General features: G+C 34.0%; 4 protein-coding genes across 6 annotated transcripts; 2 read left to right on the top strand and 2 right to left on the bottom strand.

Annotated features, from left to right (window-relative positions):
- Positions 1-32: 32 nt before the first annotated feature.
- Positions 33-7,330, bottom strand: LOC115631632 (coiled-coil domain-containing protein 40). The gene is made up of 6 exons (XM_030528441.1): positions 6,529-7,330; positions 6,305-6,447; positions 1,736-2,295; positions 1,422-1,566; positions 940-1,148; positions 33-888 (listed from the first exon to the last, which is right to left on the bottom strand). Exons 1-6 carry the CDS (start codon positions 7,296-7,298, stop codon positions 85-87), a joined length of 2,631 nt encoding a protein of 876 aa, XP_030384301.1. The 5' UTR covers positions 7,299-7,330; the 3' UTR covers positions 33-84.
- Positions 7,331-8,603: 1,273 nt separating this feature from the next.
- Positions 8,604-9,527, top strand: LOC115631844. Its single transcript, XM_030528687.1, has one exon. It carries the CDS (start codon positions 8,910-8,912, stop codon positions 9,291-9,293), a length of 384 nt encoding a protein of 127 aa, XP_030384547.1. The 5' UTR covers positions 8,604-8,909; the 3' UTR covers positions 9,294-9,527.
- Positions 9,528-10,459: 932 nt separating this feature from the next.
- On the top strand, positions 10,460-13,180 carry LOC115631052 (phenoloxidase-activating factor 2). The gene is made up of 4 exons (XM_030527686.1): positions 10,460-10,559; positions 11,532-11,909; positions 11,975-12,071; positions 12,269-13,180. The coding sequence occupies exons 2-4, from the start codon at positions 11,541-11,543 to the stop codon at positions 13,048-13,050; spliced, it is 1,248 nt and encodes a 415-aa protein (XP_030383546.1). The 5' UTR covers positions 10,460-10,559; positions 11,532-11,540; the 3' UTR covers positions 13,051-13,180.
- A 704-nt stretch (positions 13,181-13,884) lies between these two features.
- LOC115631422 lies at positions 13,885-18,640 on the bottom strand. Of its 3 annotated transcripts, none has more exons than XM_030528148.1 (6): positions 18,582-18,640; positions 17,996-18,211; positions 17,164-17,341; positions 16,643-16,737; positions 15,849-15,981; positions 13,885-15,382 (listed from the first exon to the last, which is right to left on the bottom strand). In XM_030528148.1, the coding sequence occupies exons 2-6, from the start codon at positions 18,190-18,192 to the stop codon at positions 13,934-13,936; spliced, it is 2,052 nt and encodes a 683-aa protein (XP_030384008.1). In that variant the 5' UTR covers positions 18,193-18,211; positions 18,582-18,640; the 3' UTR covers positions 13,885-13,933. The 3 variants fall into 3 exon arrangements, with proteins under 3 accessions (XP_030384008.1, XP_030384010.1, XP_030384009.1); XM_030528150.1 differs by having other exon boundaries at positions 18,587-18,634; XM_030528149.1 differs by having other exon boundaries at positions 18,562-18,602.
- Between the last annotated feature and the right edge of the window lie 597 nt (positions 18,641-19,237).

The following is a 19,237-nucleotide window of genomic DNA, read 5'->3' as shown; positions in this document are numbered from 1 at the left end:
TTTGTCAAATTGAAAAAGGTGTGCAATTTTGTCCACAATGATTTTATTTAAATTCCAGGTAAATTTTACGAATGTATAGAATACTTACTCCTTAAGAATATGGATTACTTTGGTAAAGAAAGATTTTTTTTCTGGATAATCTGACATTAACGTCTGAACTATTTCCATTAAAGTGTCATTTATTACGCTTTGCTTTTGAGCTTGATTTTGAATTGCCAAGTCTGATCGAATTAGTTTCTGTTGAGTTTTTGTGTTATTTAGTCTTCGATAAGCCTTAGCTCGATTCTGCTTCCGAATTATTTGTTCCAAATTGGAGTGCTTTAGCAAGAGACCTTCATCTATTTGAGTTCGAATTGAATAATCCTCTTCAGTAACATCCTTTAAATCAGTTTGAATCTTTCGAAGAATATAAATCATGCGTTCGATGTTATTGACAGCGTCAGTTAAACGCTTACTCGATAGGTGCGTTATTTCATTTTGAACCAACTTTGCTTTGTTTCGTAGCTCATCTAGCTTTACTTGGACCTGTGAGAAGTTTTTAAGTTTTCTCATTTTGGCGTCTATATGCTCCTTAACCGTAGCATCCACAAAGATTTGCTCTCTGTGCATAACACAGTGTTGCAAATCTTGAACTAACTTTTCTTGTGCGCGCTTTAACTGATTATATCGTATATGCATTCTGTGTATTTCGATTTTCATTGCTCCAACTTCACCGCTTAATGATCGCTCTGTTTTTGACCAACGGATTGTTTCTTCTATCAACTTGTATTTAGTTTCCCATGACAAGGCTTCCCGATGGTTATCAAGAACCAAGTCCTTGTGAAGATCTATTTCGGCTAGGAGATCATTGATATCCCCCTCAACTTTTATAATACCAAGTTCAGAATTCTGGAAAACAACAGTATTAAAGTGTGTCTTAATAAATATATTATTAATTACCTTGAGTTTTTGGCTCATTTCCGACTGTTCATGTGCATATTCAGTTTCTTCATTTTCATGGGATAGCTGTTTCTTGTAGATCTTGTCGTTGAGAAGTTCCAATTTAGACGTAAATTTTTGAATATCTTGTTTTAAGTTCTTTGTTTTATTTTCCGATATTTCCAAGTCTTGTTCAATTTTAAGTGATTTTTGTTTTATTATTGATAGCTCTGTGAAAATAGATGATTAAATTAGTATATTATATGATGATGTATAGCCATAAAATAAAGGCGGATATGTATTTTTTTATACCCTGTACCCAAAGAGAAAAAGAGTATTCTAGCTTAGTGTGAGACGTGGCAGACCCCCCAAAGTCTATATATCCTTGCCTGTGTCTGTCTGTATAAGACCTGGACTAACTAAACCTGGTGTTTAGCCCATTAAAACAGACTTACATGTCTTTTATCAAATAAATATTTGTTATGTTACCGATGACTACTTACGTTTGCGAGTTACTTGAATTTCAGTCAACTGATCATTTCGTTTTTGGGATAAATTAACAAAATGATTTTGCAACATTATCCAAAACTGTTGATGCTCTCGTATGTTCTGTTCACCAGTATGAATTGATTTTTCTATTTGCTTGATCTGAAAAAGCAATGAATTGTTTTAAAAACACATTAAAAAGCCGATTTTTGAATACTATGTATACATACTATATATATACTATGTATATATATATATATATATATATATATATATATATATATATATATATATATATATATATATATGCCAAATCTAGTTTTTCTTTTACCTTGAGTTCTGTAGGACTACTTAAGACTTCACCACAAGCCTTAAAAATTTCTTCAATTTGGTTACTTAGCTTCTCGAAACGTTTCATCTTAATTTCAATCTGTGTTTGCATTTTTTTTAAGTTGTTATCGAGAGTTTCCGATTCGTTTTCCGCCTTGTCCAAATCTTTCTTAATTTTACCATTTTCGTTTGTGATTTTAAAAAGAACACCTCGCAGTTTTTCTACATCTAGCATTGCCGACGCTAATTGGTTTTGTCCCTTCGACAAGGACAAATCGACTTTCCGTCGATCCTCTTGCGCCTTGTTTAAAAGTTTGAGCCGATATGCACTGGCTTTGTCAGTAATTAAATGTTCTTGAGCCAACTTAAGAATGCACTCTTCTATTTGAAATTTCTTCTGGTAGTATTTTTCCAGAGTAAGGTCAAGTCTTCGAATTTCAGACCACAGCTTCGTGCCTTCTCTATTTGCTTCTTGTAAGTCCTTTTCTGTTCTGGATAAAAATTCTGGCAGTTCATCAAGTTTTGTTTGAAGAGTCGAAAGTAAATCGGCTTCTTTCTGACCTTATTTTTTTTTTAAATAAAAAGGAGACAAGTTTAAGAATTAGTTACATGTTCAAAGATGCTTTTATCGTTTGAGAATCGCAAAGACTTAAGTGGTTTGATTAGGTACTTAGTTTGAGAAGCGCAGAGGAGGGCAGCCGTTTTAATTTAATTTTTCACAATATTTTATACATAAATAATATGAATAAATCACCTACTGATGGCTAAAGTGGCTTCGATTAGGTACTTAGTTTGAGAAGCGCAGAGGAGGGCAGCCGTTTTAATTTAATTTTTCACAATATTTTATACATAAATAATATGAATAAATCACCTACTGATGGCTAAAGTGGCTTCGATTAGGTACTTAGTTTGAGAAGCGCAGAGGAGGGCAGCCGTTTTAATTTAATTTTTCACAATATTTTATACAAAAATAATATGAACAAATCACCTACTGATGGCTAAAGTGGCTTCGATTAGGTACTTAGTTTGAGAAACGCAGAGGAGGGCAGCCGTTTTAATTTAATTTTACATGTTATATACATAAATAAAATGAATAAATCACCTACTGATGGCTCAAGTGGCTTCGATTAGGTACTTAAGTTGAGAAGCGCAGAGGAGGGCAGCCGTTTTAATTTAATTTTTCACAATATTTTATACATAAATAATATGAATAAATCACCTACTGATGGCTAAAGTGGCTTCGATTAGGTACTTAGTTTGAGAAGCGCAGAGGAGGGCAGCCGTTTTAATTTAATTTTTCACAATATTTTATACATAAATAATATGAATAAATCACCTACTGATGGCTAAAGTGGCTTCGATTAGGTACTTAGTTTGAGAAGCGCAGAGGAGGGCAGCCGTTTTAATTTAATTTTTCACAATATTTTATACATAAATAATATGAATAAATCACCTACTGATGGCTAAAGTGGCTTCGATTAGGTACTTAGTTTGAGAAGCGCAGAGGAGGGCAGCCGTTTTAATTTAATTTTTCACAATATTTTATACATAAATAATATGAATAAATCACCTACTGATGGCTAAAGTGGCTTCGATTAGGTACTTAGTTTGGGAAGCGCAGAGGAGGGCAGCCGTTTTAATTTAATTTTACATTTTATATACATAAATAAAATGAATAAATCACCTACTGATGGCTCAAGTGGCTTCGATTAGGTACTTAGGTTGAGAAGCGCAGAGGAGAGCAGCCGTTTTAATTTAATTTTTCAAAATATTTTATACATAAATAAAATGAATAAATCACCTACTGATGGCTCAAGTGGCTTCGATTAGGTACTTAGTTTGAGAAGCGCAGAGGAGCCGTTTTAATTTAATTTTTCACAATATTTTATACATAAATAATATGAATAAATCACATACTGATGGCTAAAGTGGCTTCGATTAGGTACTTAGTTTGAGAAGCGCAGAGGAGGGCAGCCGTTTTAATTTAATTTTTCACAATATTTTATACATAAATAAAATGAATTAATCACCTACTGATGGCTAAAGTGGCTTCGATTAGGTACTTAGTTTGAGAAGCGCAGAGGAGGGCAGCCGTTTTAATTTAATTTTTCACAATATTTTATACATAAATAATATGAATAAATCACCTACTGATGGCTAAAGTGGCTTCGATTAGGTACTTAGTTTGAGAAGCGCAGAGGAGGGCAGCCGTTTTAATTTAATTTTTCACAATATTTTATACATAAATAATATGAATAAATCACCTACTGATGGCTAAAGTGGCTTCGATTAGGTACTTAGTTTGAGAAGCGCAGAGGAGGGCAGCCGTTTTAATTTAATTTTTCACAATATTTTATACATAAATAATATGAATAAATCACCTACTGATGGCTAAAGTGGCTTCGATTAGGTACTTAGTTTGGGAAGCGCAGAGGAGGGCAGCCGTTTTAATTTAATTTTACATTTTATATACATAAATAAAATGAATAAATCACCTACTGATGGCTAAAGTGGCTTCGATTAGGTACTTAGGTTGAGAAGCGCAGAGGAGGGCAGCCGTTTTAATTTAATTTTTCACAATATTTTATACATAAATAATATGAATAAATCACCTACTGATGGCTAAAGTGGCTTCGATTAGGTACTTAGTTTGAGAAGCGCAGAGGAGGGCAGCCGTTTTAATTTAATTTTACATTTTATATACATAAATAAAATGAATAAATCACCTACTGATGGCTCAAGTGGCTTCGATTAGGTACTTAGGTTGAGAAGCGCAGAGGAGAGCAGCCGTTTTAATTTAATTTTTCACAATATTTTATACATAAATAAAATGAATAAATCACCTACTGATGGCTCAAGTGGCTTCGATTAGGTACTTAGTTTGAGAAGCGCAGAGGAGCCGTTTTAATTTAATTTTTCACAATATTTTATACATAAATAATATGAATAAATCACCTACTGATGGCTAAAGTGGCTTCGATTAGGTACTTAGTTTGAGAAGCGCAGAGGAGGGCAGCCGTTTTAATTTAATTTTACATTTTATATACATAAATAAAATGAATAAATCACCTACTGATGGCTCAAGTGGCTTCGATTAGGTACTTAGGTTGAGAAGCGCAGAGGAGGGCAGCCGTTTTAATTTAATTTTTCACAATATTTTATACATAAATAATATGAATAAATCACCTACTGATGGCTAAAGTGGCTTCGATTAGGTACTTAGTTTGAGAAGCGCAGAGGAGCCGTTTTAATTTAATTTTTCACAATATTTTATACATAAATAATATGAATAAATCATCTACTGATGGCTAAAGTGGCTTCAATTAGGTACTTAGTTTGAGAAGCGCAGAGGAGGGCAGCCGTTTTAATTTAATTTTTCACAATATTTTATACATAAATAATATGAATAAATCACCTACTGATGGCTAAAGTGGCTTCGATTAGGTACTTAGTTTGAGAAGAATTTAATTTTTCACAATAATTTAAACATAAATAATATGAATAAATAACCTACTGATGGCTAAAGTGGCTTCGATTAGGTACTTAGTTTGAGAAGCGCAGAGGAGGGCAGCCGTTTTAATTTAATTTTTCACAATATTTTATACATAAATAATATGAATAAATCATCTACTGATGGCTAAAGTGGCTTCAATTAGGTACTTAGTTTGAGAAGCGCAGAGGAGCCGTTTTAATTTAATTTTTCACAATATTTTATACATAAATAATATGAATAAATCACCTACTGATGGCTAAAGTGGCTTCGATTAGGTACTTAGTTTGAGAAGCGCAGAGGAGGGCAGCCGTTTTAATTTAATTTTTCACAATATTTTATACATAAATAATATGAATAAATCACCTACTGATGGCTAAAGTGGCTTCGATTAGGTACTTAGTTTGAGAAGAGCAGAGGAGGGCAGCCGTTTTAATTTAATTTTTCACAATATTTTATACATAAATAATATGAATAAATCACCTACTGATGGCTAAAGTGGCTTCGATTAGGTACTTAGTTTGAGAAGCGCAGAGGAGGGCAGCCGTTTTAATTTAATTTTTCACAATATTTTATACATAAATAATATGAATAAATCACCTACTGATGGCTAAAGTGGCTTCGATTAGGTACTTAGTTTGAGAAGAATTTAATTTTTCACAATAATATAAACATAAATAATATGAATAAATAACCTACTGATGGCTAAAGTGGCTTCGATTAGGTACTTAGTTTGAGAAGCGCAGAGGAGGGCAGCCGTTTTAATTTAATTTTTCACAATATTTTATACATAAATAAAATGAATAAATCACCTACTGATGGCTAAAGTGGCTTCGATTAGGTACTTAGTTTGAGAAGCGCAGAGGAGGGCAGCCGTTTTAATTTAATTTTTCACAATATTTTATACATAAATAATATGAATAAATAAAATTAAATAACCACCTATTGATGGCTTAAGTGGTATTCGGTTAAATGCTAGCTTGGATTAGAGAAAGCAATTGGTTGAATTGTTGTTGCAAAAACTACTGGCTTGTAATCACAACGCGATTCATAGAATACGGAAAACTGATTGGTACTTACACTCGCGCCTTAGAGAGTTTGTATCATCGGCCAATCTCTGCTTAAATGCTTCAAGCTTAAGATTCTGCTCTAGTTCTTTTGCGATTTGCTTTCTTACTGCTTCGATGCCTGATGAACTCAGTTTAATGGACTCTTTATGTTTCCTATTTTTAAATTATTGAAAACAATAATTTTCGTATATAAAAATATATTTATATAAGTAGTATGTTCTAACGAGAGCTTACCCAATAGTGTCTTGCACCTGGAACAACATTTTGTCCCTGAGTTGTATGGCAATAATAACCTCATTCCACGCTTGCGAAAGCCTCTTGTACTCATTTTGAAGTGCTTCTAAATCGGTGTTGGCATCAGCAATGCTCATATAACTTATGTTGACCACTTCCCTCATTTCTGCTTCTTCGTCGATAATATTTTGCAACTCGACCTCCCTTTTCTTAACCTCCATATCTAAACGGTAGAATAGTATATCAGATTTCCTTTTCTCTTCTGATAACTGCTTTTGTAACTGTCCATCTCTGCTAACAATTCGTTTTGCGTTCTTCACTTCATCTTCGACTTCATATGTCCATTTCTTAATATTGCTGTTAAGGCCTTGCAAATCTTCGAGTTCTACCATTTGCTTATGATAAGACTCCTTTTGTGACTTGGTCAGTATAACATTTTCCTCGTATTCCTTCTTTAAGGTTGCAACGGTAGCCTCCTCTGATTGGCGCTTCTCTATATACTCATCTATTTGCGTTGAAATTTCTTTTATTTGTTCTTCCTGAAAAGCCAGTTTTTGTTGCATTTCATAGAGACTCAATCCTTGTTCTTCTCGGCGTTGTTCTTTGGCTTTGACTTCGTATTTTAAATCGGCAATCTCGTTGTCTAGCTTTCGTTTGGTACGTAGAAGATGTTCTTTTAGGGATTCTTGAAACTTTTGCAAGAGAGGGTGATTGGGCGGAAGAACAGCTAAGTTTCCTGGTTCTGGCTCCGGCTCTGCCTCCGACTCCATAATGTTCGCAAAGTCGCACGAAGCAAAATCTTCGCTGGCGGTCATTTTATGTGATATTTAAGTATTGCTTGTGGAAATTATATCTTCACTGAAATATACTATATGTTTCTATAGGCACAGCGGCTTAGTTTGACAAGTATTGCTTAAAACATTGTTGATTTGGAGGCGTTGCTAGGCGACACCCCAACACGTTTAATTTAAATTGTGCATACATGCTCGTAGATCTTGTGTAACAAAATTGTTCGATTATCAAAATACTTTTGATATAGCTTAGTAGGGGTAAATCACTATGCCATAGAAAAACTTAAAAATCCAATTTAAAAATAAACAAGTAGAAAAGAAACTGTATGTCGTTATTGGACATTGTAAGGATAAACAATTTAAAGCCCTTAAGTAAATTAAGAGAGAGATTATATGAAACTTTAGAATCTTTACATTTTTTAAATCCTATATCTTATCTACATAGTTGTTTGGACTTGCGAGAAACACCATGACCAAAATCAAAAAAGGCAGTATTGTACCTCTTTTTCATGTTTGTTTGTTACCGAAGCAACTCAAAATGCCTTTTGTTTGTTGTTGTTGCGTGTTCCGATAGAAACGCCATCTTGAGCACTGTTGTATATTTTATTTGAGCTATTACGTGAGTGGAATTCTAATTTTAAAAGAAAGCGGCTCAAACGGCAAAATGTAACCGATTACGAGCATTCGATAACTTAGACTCAACAAATTACGCGTTGCTGGAATACACTGATTACTTGTATTAGCCTAATGCCGTATTTACACTATAGTTTACTATTTCATGGCTTTAAATATTTCTGTTATTTTTTATTTATTCTTTACTCCATCCCCGACTCAAAAATATTACTTGAGCTGTAGCGTGTTTTGTTTCCTCAACTTTTTGTTTTATTTCTTTTTTATCATAATTTATATTTAAATAATGAATTTATTGACGCTCCACAGGGTAAAGTGGAATTATCTTTTCGTAATTATGTGTGTGAAACGTATTTTGTATTTTCCGTATTCACTATCGCGATTTGTTAAAAACAGCTGATTCGATAAATACTAAAAAAACCGGTTTTTTTTGCATGAATACGTTACGGATTGCTGGCGTCAAAATGTAAAACAATCACTCCTACAAGTAAACTAATAGTTGATTGTGTATATTGTAATCCTAATATTATTTGAGATAAACTCAAAAAAAATAAAAAATTGTCATTGCAATGCGCACATTAATAAAAGAAAAGCGATGATTCTAACTGCGTGGTGCAAAGTCCAAAGTTATTTACAAGTTTGCTTGAGCGTTGTCATGAATGTCTTCATATGTATAGGTATGCCAGCTTTGTGCATACCTGCAGACGTCTAATACATACTTGAAAACAATAACTGAAGACACACATATACTCACATACATATATGTATATGTGCGTCTGTTTCTACAAAAGGAGAAATTTTGAATGTAAATTGGAAAATAAAACACTGAGGAAAGAGTCTTCAATGGGCAAGCTTGGTTACACCATCAGTACAAGTTTGATATCAGATCGTTTAACAAAGTGTTTCGTGTGAGTCAACTGGGACAAGTGTTAAACAAGTTTTGATTGCATAGTTAAAACGATGAAGACAAGTAATGTTTACATTGTCGCTATTGGCATAACAGTGCTAGCTGTAATAATAAAAGGGTCAACCGGTGAAAACAATGACGACTCTGAGTCAATAGAATGGGATCAGGCTGCTTCCATTATAGATAGTTCACGACAACTGTTTCTTGGTAAAGGCAAAGAGACAAGTACGCCAAATTTTGCTCGCCTTGTAATAATGCGCCTCATATACGGCATCGCTTCCACAATGGGTATTGAAGACCGACTGGAAGATGTTTTCAATGGTGCTTTTGTGCCACCCGGTGCTGATGACGGAATCGGAATTGGGTTGGGTGACTTGGAAGATAATGGTAATGATGGCATACTTGGTGGTATTTTTGAAGGCGACGATATACTTTAATACTTGTATGTATTATAAGTAGAGCATAACATAAGCATAAGTAAACAGTTCTTAAAAATGCAAAACACCAGCAAAATCTCAACAGTACCACATGGATCTTTGTTATATTTACGTTATAGTGAACAAGCCCTAGAGGTTTACTTTTACATTTTATTATTAAAGTTGATGTCATATTATTTATATATTTAAAAATCAAAAACCCTTCAAGGCGAAAAATAAATACTATTATGAGTTTTTGTGTTGTTTCCTTTGGCCATAATTTCGAAGAAAAATTCCTATTTGTGTAAGATTTGGACTTGTGGAGGTATGCCAGGTGCTGAAGAGATGTCTGTGGCCGAAGCTCCATAAAAGCTACATACCATGAGAACCGTAACGAGATCAATTCTTTTTGAGATCCACTATTCCAGTTTTTAAGGCTATGAGCCGAAATCCATATAGCCAGCACCATTCTCCAATAAGAATTTACTATTTCACAAAAAAGAATGTGCGTTAGATACTAACGTGATTGGGGGCGGTAATTTAACTGCATCACATCTAAGGGCCAAGTTACATGACCGCTTTAGGAATCAATTGTTTTTTATATTACAGCAAGTTATAAATGGCTAAGCAAATGGTTGGCCGCATCAATAAAAACCGAAAAGCCTATTTCACTTTTTCCATAATGAAGCGAGAATACTCTGTAGCCGGGAAAGTGCACTTACATGAGGACCCCTGGTTATTTATTCGCCTGTCTAGTCGCCACCAATCCTAAGTTCTCTGCGAATTTGGTAGGATAATAGTCATTCGAAGCATTGTACTATATTTAAGGTATTTGTGAATAAAACCAGATACTCCATTCACTTTCACTCATTAAATATTTACATAAACGTGCAAATATCGACTAATAAGGTGGATAGTGAAATGGAAAAAATATATGTATTTTGCAAAGTTTATACTTCAACAGCAAGAGCAACACTACAGTCAGTCGGTACGGAGCAGACGTCCGAGAAAGATATCAGTAGCAAGTTGAAATATTTATTAACTTTTTTAAAATCAGCCCTCGCCACTGAGATGTAGTTTTGGAACCGAGAGAGGACTGAAATAACTTCGTCTGCCTAATAGATTTCGATTCTGATTCAGTTGAGTCTTGTATACAACAGAGAACAGTTCGACTGCAACCGTTAACAAGTTTGTGTGTGTTTTAAATGTGCACATCGTGCTAAAAAGAAGAACAAATATAATTATCGCTATTCGGTACTTTCCTGCGATCTTCGGAATTGGAATTGCGTATGTAGGACAGACAATAGGCATCATTTTAAATGTATTCTTAAACTCAATTCACCATTCGCAACACCTACCAATTTAAACCGGTAGTAGATTAACTTTCAAAACCAGTTTGCAACTAAATAATCTCCGAAGACTGTGTATGTACGAGTATGTATGATATATGCACGTAAATACATGCATATGTACGGGTATATATGCTAAAAATTATACAAAATATGTATGTATAAATCATGTATTTTGTGTTACATATGTATACGTACATATGTACGTATGATTCATGGAGTAAATACTCGTACTAATATACGAGTAATACATTGTACATGTATTTACAAATTTAATTAGCATTTTCAATCATAATCTGCACACAGACGTACATATTGACGTTCATACATACATACAAATACATATATATTTTCGTATGTAAACGTGTACATTTGTATGTATGTAAGCTTATGCATATCAATAAAGACAGAACCAAAACCTCAGGCGGAGATGAAGCCAATAACGTGCTTATCAGAATAACTAGACACAAACATATTTACGTTTCGATGTTTAGCATGATGATGACCCCTGACAGCAATTTACCCCACTTTCGGATCGAAAGTACAATCTCAGTGGCTTGGGGACGACAAACAATTTTAAATACAACATATTCCTATACATATGTAGTATATGTATATTAACATATGTGTAAAGCATAATCTAAGACAAAAATCTGTTCACAAGACCGAACAAATAAACTGGCGAAATATATAAAATACATTGTCAAGCATTCTCCAAAAAACTTTGCTTGACAAAATCCAATGCAAATACTTTTTGGTCACAGAGAAATACCATTTCATGTTCATTTGAGGGTTTTTCCTCGGCTTTCATGATTCACATCTAGGTAGTTTTTATTACACATCCAAGCTGCCGCGCGTTGAGTTGAGTTGGCACAACTAATAAAAGAATACAATTTGTCCAAAAATACAGGTATTCGAAATGGCGAACTATTTAGTTCTTCTATTGACTGCAGTAGTATGTACTTGCCTAGCCCAGGACTCATCATTGGACAATCTCATTGCCGATATTTTCAAAACTGATCCAAATTCGTTCAGCTCAACAACTGAAGCGAATGGAAACAATGTACCTTTTCAACCAACACCTACAAAGACCACCGTTTTGACGCCGGATACAAAAGAAAACCTTAATCAGTATGAATCATGTGGGTACCAGAAGGAGTGTGTTCCAAGATGGCTATGTGCAAATGATACCATTAACACAAGTGGCGAAAATATAATAGATATTCGAATTGACACTGATGCACCGTGTAAAAACTATTTAGATCTTTGCTGCGACCTTCCAAATAAAGTAAGATATTTTGCAATACCGCATAGGACACAGATACTCTTATGCGTTTTCCATTTTTCTTAAAGAGAGACACACCTGTAACACCAATAGTACATCCCGTGGAGAATCAGGGCTGTGGATATCGAAACCCAAATGGAGTTGGCTTCAAAATAACCGGCCAAAGTAATTATTTACGCATTAAACGTGAAAGCCCTACCTAAAGGGTGTTTTAAGAAAAGACATAGCCTCATCTAATTGTCCAAATTTTAAATTCTGATTCAATGTTCGTAAAAGCTAGAGCTGAAAACTTATTAGCTGTTTGATGATAGCTTGATAAGCATTGGTATATTTGTATTATAATGCATTCACGGCTTTTGCAGTTGACCAGGAAGCAGAATTTGGTGAATTCCCTTGGATGGTGGCAATTTTACGCGAAGAATCTTCTACCGGAAGCATCCTTAACTTGTATGAATGTGGCGGAGCCTTAATATCCCCGGATGTAATACTTACCGCAGCCCACTGCGTCCATAATAAAGACGCTAAATCTCTAATAGTAAGAGCAGGCGAATGGGATACACAGACGAAAAGTGAGATTATCCCTCATGAAGATCGCTATGTAAAGGAAATAGTATATCACGAGCAGTTTAACAAGGGAGCCCTCTACAATGATGTCGCACTACTATTTTTAGAGAGTCCTTTCACCGCGCAGGAGAACATACAACCCATATGTCTACCCCCTGCTGGAGAGCAATTTGACTCGGCCCGCTGCTATGCAACTGGCTGGGGAAAGAATACATTTGGAAAAGATGGAGTGTACCAAGTTATTCTTAAGAAAATTGACTTACCAGTTGTGGAGAGGAACCAGTGCCAGGCGAATTTGCGTGAGACGCGTCTCGGCAAGCACTTTATTTTGGACAAGAGCTTTATCTGCGCCGGCGGAGAGAAAGATAAAGACACATGTAAAGGGGATGGCGGATCGCCATTAGTGTGTCCCGTTAAGGGCCAAAGGGATCGCTATTACCAAGCCGGTATTGTAGCTTGGGGAATTGGTTGCGGTGAAGAAAATGTGCCAGGTGTATATGCAAGTGTGTCTCAGTTAAGGCCATGGATTGACCAAAAACTTAATGAACGTCATATTGATTTCAAATATTTTACTCCTTAATCAAAAAGTCTTGTTCGACCAACACTTACTATATTGTGTATGTATATAAATCTATAACTGATTTTTAATCCAATTGTTATTAGTACACAAGTTAATAAAAATGGCATCAAACAGCCAAACATAATCGAAATTGGATGACTTTAATTGCGTGAAATGAAATTTGTATACCTAAGTTGTGAGACAAGGCAATGTCCGCCTGCATTAAAAGCCACACAAATTAATTAGTGTACTATAGTAAGTACTACATAGTGTTGTTCCATTTTAACCACGTTCATCACATTAACATCCACATGGTTTGTACATCGGATTTAAAAACTTAAGACCAGGTTCCTTGTATTTAGTAAGCAGACAAGTTGATATTTCTATCATGTCATTGATTTCCAAAAATATGTACTTTGCTCATAAAACTTTTTCAAATTCCATAAACTGCGATCGACTTACATATTTTGACGAATACAGCCACCTTATTACGGCACCAAAATCAAAACCACAACCAAATCATTTGAGCGTTTTTAACATTTATTATTTTTAATTGACTTAGTATTGCTCGATATTCGACTCAACATTTTCTGCGATATTTAAATCAAATACAGTGACAGCAAATTATTTCTTCAAAGAAAGGTTCCTGACCTTTTAAACTTATTTTTAATGCGAGTTTGTTTGTCGATTAACATCCAAAAATCCAATTAAGTACAAGAAAATAATGAAAGGATATGTGATACCGATATATAAAAGTTTGTAGCATATATATACTAAATATATATTTGTAGCATATATACACAAATATATATTATGTGTATAAGTATGTATATGTAAAATATATATTTCGGTCCATTTTACACATTAAAGTTCTAGACAAAAGATAATGTACACACTAAATAAGTTAAATATTAATATTTCTTTTTGGTTTTGGAACTGGATTCCAATCAAGATTAGATGTTGTTGGAGATGATTCTCTAAGCTGGAAACCAACTTTATGAATTTTACTTTTTTGAATGCCAGTAAGACAGTCGTTTTCTGGCGAATTATTGCTTAGCTTTAATGGCTCACTTTTTATATTGAAGCTGCCAACATTATTGGGTGAAGCGTTGTTTTTTTCTTCTAATATTAATGTTGAATAAGTTTTTGTTCCCTTCGCTGCACTTTCATTTAGTATTTGTTGACTACGAGTAATTGAATCGATAATTTCCTTAACAGATTTTTTCTTAAATGATTTATTTATTGATTCATTTCTGTTGAGGTTGTCATCAAAGCTTTTGAATGTAGAAGACACTGCACCCAGTCGGTCGTTGTGTCTCTCTTCACTATTTTGAGCAATTACGGGCATTTGTATTTCAGCACTATTATTATTTTTAAGACTCTCTTTTATTACATCATGCGTCTTGTTTTCTTTTGCTGCGACATTTAAGTTTTCCAATGAAGCAGATAAATTATCATCAAATGTTAATACTGGACTAACAGTTTGCCTAACAACCTGACTTTCTTTGGCTTGTACTGGTACAATATTTTCTTCTACTATTTCGATATCTTCATTAATTTTCAACTCATTCTCAATACCAGCTATTTGTGGTAGTTCTCTGTTAAATTGATATTTACCTTTGGGACTTGTATTAACACATTTGGTAGGGTTTTGTTGAAATGTTGATAAACGATTTACTACAATATTTATGGGACTTGTAGTGCGTGGATGTTTCAGAACAATTGTATGAGCAGCTGGTGCACTTTTTAGTTCATCTCTATTACTAACGAAAACACTGTGTTTGTTATCTTGAACATCTTCTCTTACAACATTTTGGATTTGTTTGCTACTATTAACATCATTAGTCATAGATATATCATTTGAAAATTGATAAATTGCGGATTCGTCAGAATTACGTTTGGGTTTTAAAGGACATTGAGATTGTTCCTCAACGTTTGTGACAATAGTACGGTCATCGGAAATATTTGCGGATACGGGCACTTCCAATTCGAGCTTTTTCTCCGATTCCATTAAAGTGTCCACCGAATTTGGTTTATGATGTAAGCTCGAATTTGATAATAAAATGGGATGTTGACTTTTTTCCCCGATGTGTTGCTTATGATGTATGTTTGAATTTGATAATGAAATGGGATGTTGACTTTTTCCCCCGGTTTGTATGCCAGTAGTGCGGTCATCATGAACATTTGCTGATTTGGGTATTTTCTGTTCAAGTTGGTCCTCCGATTCCGCTGAAGTATTTACAAACTGTTTTATTTCATTTGTAAGCGTTGTAATGTCTATAGCTTCTATCTCTGTATTCTCAGAACTTGGTTTTGATACTTCAACTCTGTTTCCGATCTCAGAACTGTTAACCTGTGAACAAATACAAATACAGATATATGTAAATCGGTACACATTAATAAATATCAGCAAAGACTTTATATAAAAATAAAATGATTTCTCTTAACCTTGTGATGGAGGTTTTTTTATACCCAAACAGTGAAAGGGCGTTGCAAGATTATATCTTAGATTAGAAAGTTGTCACGCGACAACAACTTATACCCATATAGTATCACTAATAACGACTTTCTAACAACATCTGACCAGCTAAAATTAGACCCATTATCAAACACTTTAATAAATTAATTAACAAAAGATGAATAGCAATGCTAAAATCGCTATTTATTTTAAAAAAAATCAATGCTATATTTAAAAAAAGCTGGACCCAAATACCTAAAAGTTAATTTTTAAAATTGGGTTGGGAGATTGGGTTTCAAATTACATATATTCTTTGCTGTATCTGATATTATAAAATGTATTTTGGTTGATAAAATCTTACCATATAGTTACTTGGTGGTGGAGGTGCTCGTCTGTTTTTTCTATAAGTCCTTTTTCCATCCATTTGGTTGCTACTTCTTCTGGAACTGTAGCTGTTTTCGTTTTCAAAAGGATTGGCGCTGGCAAAACTGGATCTAAATCGATTAAGAACATTTATCAAGCTTAGTATTTGTTACGTAGAGAATATCATTTGTCTTTGATGGCATACACAATCTACAAATTAAATTCTAACTTAAAGTATATAAAGTTAGCCAAAAATATGTTGAACCGATTGACTTTTAAGTTTAGAACACAATTATATATATTTAAAATTAAAATGTATATATGCACACAATTTTCAAGGTCTCGCTGAGAAGATCGAGCCACTCTATTACGCCGGCGATGTCTCAAAACGATGATCTGGGGACTGGGAAGGCGCCGCGGACGGCTCATCTCCAAAGATGCGCTAACATTTTGAATAAACAATTATCAGTGTTTGAATGAAAATATGACACTTTATATTGAGACGTGTATACTCTTCTCTTAAGAGAAAATGAATTGTAACACTAAAGGGAAAGAATTGCTAGATGAAACATATTGCGACAGGCATACATAGGAGTATGTACATAAATATCCATTGCTCAGCATATACGACTAGACGAAACGATAAACGGATGTCCGCCATTAATCCACTCTCAGATTCAAATGCCTTGCGTATAGCATTCCGTTTTTTTATTTGATTTTAAAGGGGTATTTTTTGCGTTGTTATATTGCCCGTTTTTACCTTTCGAAAGGTGTACAAATTTTGTGACTTACCTTATGGGCTGAGGAGTCTGGGAAGCTCGATAGCCAGCGAACTGAATTGTATTTCGGGTGTGATCATTTCGATTAAAAGCCATTCCAGAATCTCTCTATAAGTAAACAAAATATTGCATTTTAAATACAAATATTTAACAAATAATTGTTAAGGCTAATTTTTTTAAGGTTTCAATATAAATAAATGGTGCATTGCACAGTGGTCTGAATATGTATGTATATATTTTTTGGTGGTTGGGAAAGGGGGGTAGATGGATTCTCAAAATCTATAATGTTTGTTAGTTTTAAAATCCACTTAAATGTTGTTCTGTATCGAATGGATTTGTTATAGGTCAGACATTTATTGACTATTCAAGCAGATTTTCCTGTGGATAATTATTTTTCCAACTTTTAAATAAATTTAAAAAAAAGGTAGTCGCGCGTGCTCGACTCTTGTACTATACGTTGTCCCTCACTTTTTCTGTCAGACCACTGTGCGCCGATTACAATTAATCTATTGAATTAATCTAATGCTCTCATACCGTGTTTGGTGTGTTGACCTCTGGTAGGGAGCTTCTGTGAGTTCCAGTCCGATTGGACAGAATTGGTCCAATGGTATTTCGATTCATATCATATCGACGTAACATTGGAGGACTTTCAGATGTTTTATTTATACCCAAGGTGGATGACTTCTTTTTCATTGAAAATGACTTGAAAGACCTGCAAATGTATACATTTACACAAATTTTATAATTGAAAGGTATACTGGGTCGCTCAGGCGTATAATACGAAATTGCGATGTGCTTATCAAGCGTTATCAGTTATTTCTAAGCCCAGCAAGCTAGATCCGAGAATGGCAAAAAGGTGCCCTCTTCATACTTGTAAGCTTTTTTTCAAAAAGCTAATAGTTTTCTTTGAGGATACATTCAGTTAATCGATGTTTTTTGGCCCCCTTTCAGGGATTATATAATAAAAGAATATCGCATTTTAATTTGTTAATTTAATCAAAATTTGACAATGTATTGTCAAATTTGCCACCCAAGACTAATTATACAGATACTACAATTGTTATGTTATTAGATACATAGTTCCCTTGGGGTAAAAAGTTTTTTGTAGAAGTACCCAGAAAGTTAAAACAAGAATTAATAAAAAAAAAGTCTGCAGCTGAGCCACAAACATAAATTTGTCCTTATTCGAACTTAAACCCATGCTTGGTTATTCAGTTATTATACTTTACCAGCTCCTGAAGCTTATTCAGCGATATTACGTTTTTTATATACAACACATCAGGTTTTATTATACCCCTTAAAGTTTCAGGTAGATGGTAAAACAAGAACGAATTTATTCGACATCGCACACGTACTAGAATCTTACCATATATTACGTAAGTTTTCTAAGGAAAAACTACTGCGGCGTTCCATGCCGTCTTTCTTCTGAGTTTTCCAGAAACGCAACCTTTTGTGATTGTCATCTTCATAGAACGGATTAAGGTGTTCTGGATAGTTGTATATTGATATTTGACTAGTAGAGCGTCCGTTGCGTATAATTGACATATCCCCTCGCAAGCTCATGTTCTCTTTTTATTGTTACCTAAAGAGAAAATAAAATTGCCAAAGAAATAAATACTTAAGAACTTTGTATCTATCTATCTATACAAAGTGTTTTACATTAATTATTCGAAAATTAGAGCTTATATTGTATGTATATATTTATTTGCACATATCAATCTTCATTAGTATATGTTTGTGTGTGCTTTCGAGTATTTTTAAAGGTAAGTATTGATCAGCTGGCATACATATGTAGTATTACGTTGATGATGTCAACGCCATGAAATGTTTAACGGCAAAGTTAGTTATATTTTTAATTTATATGTGTAGTTCCAAATAAACATGGAACATTCAAGTGTTAAAATGATAAAAAAAAACGTTGTTTGTATTTACGAAAAGCTCTATTCAATGACCTCACGTCGTTTAATAAAAGCTACACGGCGATACTCGCACACTGAGTTATAGACCAACACTGAGTAAACTTTTTACTAGAGAATACTTTTACACATAAAAAGAGCTTTTTCTGAAGATTTGACGAGGGGCTGCTGAAAAGTATTTTAAAACATACATATGTACATACATACATGCTATGTGTGTAGAAAATATATTGAACTATATGTGAACCTTGAATGCCTATGATAAGTGCTAGAATCTGTAAACGAAACCCATATTGTTTTATACAAGTATATACATTTTTTTGGAATTTTCTTTTATATTTGATCATTTATTGGTATAGTTTTCAGCTTGTGCCGTCATTGCTGGTTTTATATGTCTGTACTTTTTCCGGTACTTTATATGCATGACATTGAAAAATGCAGTTGGCAATGCTGCAATTGAGTTGGCAACAAAAGCAAGCAACAATAGACTTTGCCGGTTCTGATGAAATTTAGATGAAATGTAATGCAGATAGCATAAATGGTTCAATTTGCAGCAGTGGCAAATATTTGTCTGTGTTGAATTGTCATTTGGGATGGATGGCGAGAAAATTACATTATCTCTAGGCGAGTAAGACAGACACAGGCGACGTATTGGATTTGATACACTGTAATGGGAGCGGATATGGATGACT

This window comes from Scaptodrosophila lebanonensis, unplaced genomic scaffold, assembly GCF_003285725.1.
Source record: "Scaptodrosophila lebanonensis strain 11010-0011.00,11010-0021.00 unplaced genomic scaffold, SlebRS2 tig00001412-arrow-pilon, whole genome shotgun sequence".
In the NCBI taxonomy this organism is placed as follows: Eukaryota; Metazoa; Arthropoda; class Insecta; order Diptera; family Drosophilidae; genus Scaptodrosophila; species Scaptodrosophila lebanonensis.
This window is presented reverse-complemented; position numbering and strand designations above follow the sequence as displayed.

Coding starts and splice junctions, on each gene's coding strand:
- LOC115631632 (XM_030528441.1), bottom strand. CDS start 7,298: ATGGAGTCGGAGGCAGAGCCGGAGCCAGAACCAGGAAACTTAGCTGTT. Junction 2,296..6,304: donor AAACTCTCTAAGGCGCGAGT/GTAAGTACCAAT, acceptor AAAAAAAATAAG/GTCAGAAAGAAGCCGATTTA. Junction 889..939: donor AAATGAGCCAAAAACTCAAG/GTAATTAATAAT, acceptor GTTGTTTTCCAG/AATTCTGAACTTGGTATTAT.
- LOC115631844 (XM_030528687.1), top strand. CDS start 8,910: ATGAAGACAAGTAATGTTTACATTGTCGCTATTGGCATAACAGTGCTA.
- LOC115631052 (XM_030527686.1), top strand. CDS start 11,541: ATGGCGAACTATTTAGTTCTTCTATTGACTGCAGTAGTATGTACTTGC. Junction 11,910..11,974: donor GCTGCGACCTTCCAAATAAA/GTAAGATATTTT, acceptor TTTTTCTTAAAG/AGAGACACACCTGTAACACC. Junction 12,072..12,268: donor CTTCAAAATAACCGGCCAAA/GTAATTATTTAC, acceptor CGGCTTTTGCAG/TTGACCAGGAAGCAGAATTT.
- LOC115631422 (XM_030528148.1), bottom strand. CDS start 18,192: ATGAGCTTGCGAGGGGATATGTCAATTATACGCAACGGACGCTCTACT. Junction 16,738..17,163: donor AGGTCAACACACCAAACACG/GTATGAGAGCAT, acceptor GTTTACTTATAG/AGAGATTCTGGAATGGCTTT. Junction 15,383..15,848: donor CACCACCAAGTAACTATATG/GTAAGATTTTAT, acceptor ATTTGTTCACAG/GTTAACAGTTCTGAGATCGG.